This window comes from Pecten maximus, unplaced genomic scaffold (genome assembly GCF_902652985.1).
Source record: "Pecten maximus unplaced genomic scaffold, xPecMax1.1, whole genome shotgun sequence".
Lineage (NCBI taxonomy): Eukaryota > Metazoa > Mollusca > Bivalvia > Pectinida > Pectinidae > Pecten > Pecten maximus.
Genome location: NW_022979762.1, coordinates 14,271 through 18,007, shown reverse-complemented (window position 1 = coordinate 18,007; position 3,737 = coordinate 14,271). Strand labels below are relative to the sequence as shown.

General features: G+C 36.0%; 1 protein-coding gene across 1 annotated transcript; it reads left to right on the top strand.

The window, feature by feature from the left end:
- Positions 1-1,947: 1,947 nt before the first annotated feature.
- On the top strand, positions 1,948-3,109 carry LOC117319175. The gene is made up of 2 exons (XM_033874012.1): positions 1,948-2,080; positions 2,375-3,109. Exons 1-2 carry the CDS (start codon positions 2,017-2,019, stop codon positions 2,635-2,637), a joined length of 327 nt encoding a protein of 108 aa, XP_033729903.1. The 5' UTR covers positions 1,948-2,016; the 3' UTR covers positions 2,638-3,109.
- The last annotated feature ends 628 nt before the right edge of the window (positions 3,110-3,737 follow it).

Sequence of the window (3,737 nt, the reverse complement as noted above, 5' to 3'; positions counted from 1 at the left end):
GTCCCTTAGTGTTGAGGTTAAACAGTACATATTGCACAGATGAATGGGTCTGACTTACTAAGTGTTGATTTCAAATATCGACTACACTGTACAGATGAGTGAAAACAATGGAGTGTAATATAACGGTCCTTACCCTGTTGACCAGTAAAAAAACAATTTTTCCCTATGTAAAATTAATGTCGTTGATCTTTACGGTTAATGTATTCTTTTTAACACAGTGACTACTTCTAGTAATGCAACTAATGATTAAGAATTGTTTGCTTGTGACATTGATTTATTGCGTCTCGAACATCAAGGTTCATTCTGAGGGACGGTAAGTTGGGTGATTTTCCACAGCCATTGAATAAATAATGAAATTTCAAGACGATGTCATCGAAAAAGCGTGTCACTGCGATTTGTTTTATTATGAAGACGTTATGATAGTGTTATCACGATAGCATAAATGTTTTGATTATAGTGCCATTAATTTTTGGTGTCTGTCGCGATATCAAATATCAAACGAGCCTCCTTTTTGTCCTTAAGCTCCTTGTAACTTGAGCCTCGTGACGGGTCCATTTGGTGTAGAAGACTATGCCCTAACGGCACCATTGCCTCACCACTTTGACTCACGATGCCAACCAAAGGATGCCAGGCTGTCCTCTCCGACTTACCACGCTTTCATTGGTCCCTATCTTCAGGTATATCAGTTAGTGTATTATACATTTCCCGAGAGTATGTTGCTATTGTCGACAATATCATAACTCTGTCACTTTATAGCTCTATTGAAATAAATAAACGTCGACATGGAAGGAAGAGAGAAACACTCATTTAATACACTCTCCAGTGTCATGAGGTAGATATGTACACCTCTAAACATAATCCGATGTTATCTGATGCTTTATCGGATGCTTAAAAATCTGATATCGGCTTGTTTTGTGATTGTTACGAATCATTTTTACGGTATCGATAATTGTTTATTCTGTATGACTGTATATTCTTTAAAGGTAAGATTTCCTCGTTTTTTTTTGAAAAAAAAATAAAGTATAAAAGATATTCTTTATAATGTGATTCGTGACTTACACCATAATGGGGTTCATGATTTGTACATATTTAATGGTCTTTGATATTACGTTTAGAAATAGACATAAATTAACTCTTACTATGCTACTGATGTGACAAATTATCGTTATTGATAATGTAGCAATACCAATTGAATTTAAAATATATCAAGGTCAGGCTGAGGAAAACATCCATGATAACAGGATTTGTGACAAAGGGAAGACCGGGAAATGGCCAATACATAAAAACCTACAAGGTTCAATACAGCGACAATGGTTCCGAGTGGAGGGAGGTCAAGGACATCAACGGGGCCGTCAAAGTAAGACACTCGATCTGCTCAATATATGAATCTTATAAATCACAAATTAGCCAATGAGCTTAATAATGGGAATAACACTATAACATTGTTTTTTGCTAGCATCTGTGTTATTATTAACGCTAGTTTAGATTGCAAGTCTATTTTCTATGGACGCACTGTTTAGTTTGTGTGTCTATTTTCTATGGACGTACTGTTTAGTTTGCATGTCTATTTTCTATGGCCGCACTGTTTAGTGTGTAAGTCTATTTTCTATGGACGTACTGTTTAGTTTGTATGTCTATTTTCTATGGACGTACTGTTTAGTTTGTATGTCTATTTTCTATGGACGTACTGTTTAGTTTGTATGAATATTTTCTATGGCCGCACTGTTTAGTTTCTATGTCTATTTTCTATGGACGTAATGAATAGATTGAATATCTATTTGCTATAGACGTAGTGTATAGTTTTTGTGTCTATGTTTATGGACGTACTATCTGTATGCCTATTTTCTATTGAGGTTGTTTAGGGTTTTTTTTTGTGAACATAATGTTGTGAAAGTATATTTACTTTTTCTATTGACTTTTTGTCGGCAGATATTTGCCGGTAACATAAACGATCAGGGTCTGTCAGAATCAATCCTTGACTTCGCAATTACCTGTTCTTGGATCCGCGTTATTCCGATGACTTGGAGTAGCCATCGCGCATTCCGTGTCGAAATCCTTGGATGTCCAATACTCCAACAAGGTTTATATACTTTAAGGAAATGAAATATCAAAGAACGAAATAATGATTTTCTCAAAGTTCAGAATGTGCGTGTACATATATTTAATATGGGCAACGAAAGACAACTCCGGAAAAGTACCATTATTACATCCTCTTTACGGCCAATCAGCACTGAAAAGTTCAATATGGACAAAGAATAGCAAAGCAAAACCCTAGGGAATAAAGGCAATATGGTAAATGTAAAGCATTAAGTGTTATCGTAAAAAAGTCTTATTTATTTACTGTTCTATAACTGATCGCTTTATTATTCTTCAGGAACCCAGACATGCTGGAAGGCAAACAACGTGACAGAAATCCCAACTTTTGACATCTTTAGTACAACAAAGACCAACCTGGGCGAGTGTGGTAAGGAATGTCACGGACAAGAGAAGTGCCATGGTTTCACCTTCAACCACGAGTCTGGTCTATGTCAAGGTCACAGCCATAGTAACTACCTGAACGTCACATTACATCCAGTTGAAGGAGCTAATGGTAGTAGCTCTTCACTTCTGTTCGTGAAACAGGAGGCGTGTCCGTGAGGTTCTCTCCTCACTCAAGAACGCTTGCATATTTTACTTCCGGATTTAATTTCTTTACGCTGCCTTCTGTTTGTCATTTAGTTCCCTTCGAGATGAATCGAACTCTCTATTATTGGATATTACTGCTATCTGCTTGATATTGAAGTTTATATTTATTACATGTATCATTACATTCTTATGGCCCTTCAAAACTGAAAACGTCATTAGGACAAACAAATTGTGAGCAAAAATTGTTATGAAACGAACCATTATCGGATAAAAGAAATATGTAAAAAATCTGTTGGTACACTCAATGGTATAGCTTAAAATGATCATTTTATCTATCGTTTTGTCTTATATGATGTTACAAACCGACAGCCATCATTTACTTTATCAAATGAAACATTCGCTGTGTATAAACGTAAGTTAGTTTCATGGTTATTTAAAACCGCAATTATTTGTTTGTAATTAAGTAATGATATTCGTGCTTGTGTTGTGCTGTTTGATTTATAATTAAATCTAAATATAACTATTTGGTGTTATATATATTGTTGCAACAATTATATATGTACATGCATACATCACTTTGTCGTTTTTACCCTTACATGTCAAGTGACATTTTTACTGACATTGAACTAACCTATCTTTTTAAATGAATGTTATCCATGAAAACTATGTTTTGATATTTCCAGCGTGGTTTTGCAATCATTTGCTATAAGGGCATAATATTTTGAGTCTTTTTCTGATCCTAATCAGTAGCGTGTGTGCCCATCCCCTGGTGTTAGTCGCTGCTCTGAGTCTCCTAAACATTGACCCCGTCAATGTGTTAATCTGAGGGATATCTTTCCACCCATGATAATGGTCAGCGTGATCTGGGCGACGTTGACGCGCTTCCCAACCCTCCTGTCTAGCTCGTCCCACATATGCTCAATGTGGGACACAAACCGGAATGTTGTTTTGAAGCAGACAGTCATGACAGACATCATTATCACTATGGCACCTCGCAATCGCAGGTGATTCTTTTTTTTAAAGTTAATTCATAATTTCTACGATAGTAATATCGATACATATTCTTTACATTAGGATGTCAACATGTGGCCACTATACGCTTCCATAGATGT

Bases quoted from the DNA above. Each gene is read 5' to 3' on its own strand.
- LOC117319175 (XM_033874012.1), top strand. From the start codon at position 2,017: ATGACTTGGAGTAGCCATCGCGCATTCCGTGTCGAAATCCTTGGATGT. The intron at 2,081-2,374 runs GTTTATATACTT...ATTATTCTTCAG, and splicing joins ATGTCCAATACTCCAACAAG to GAACCCAGACATGCTGGAAG.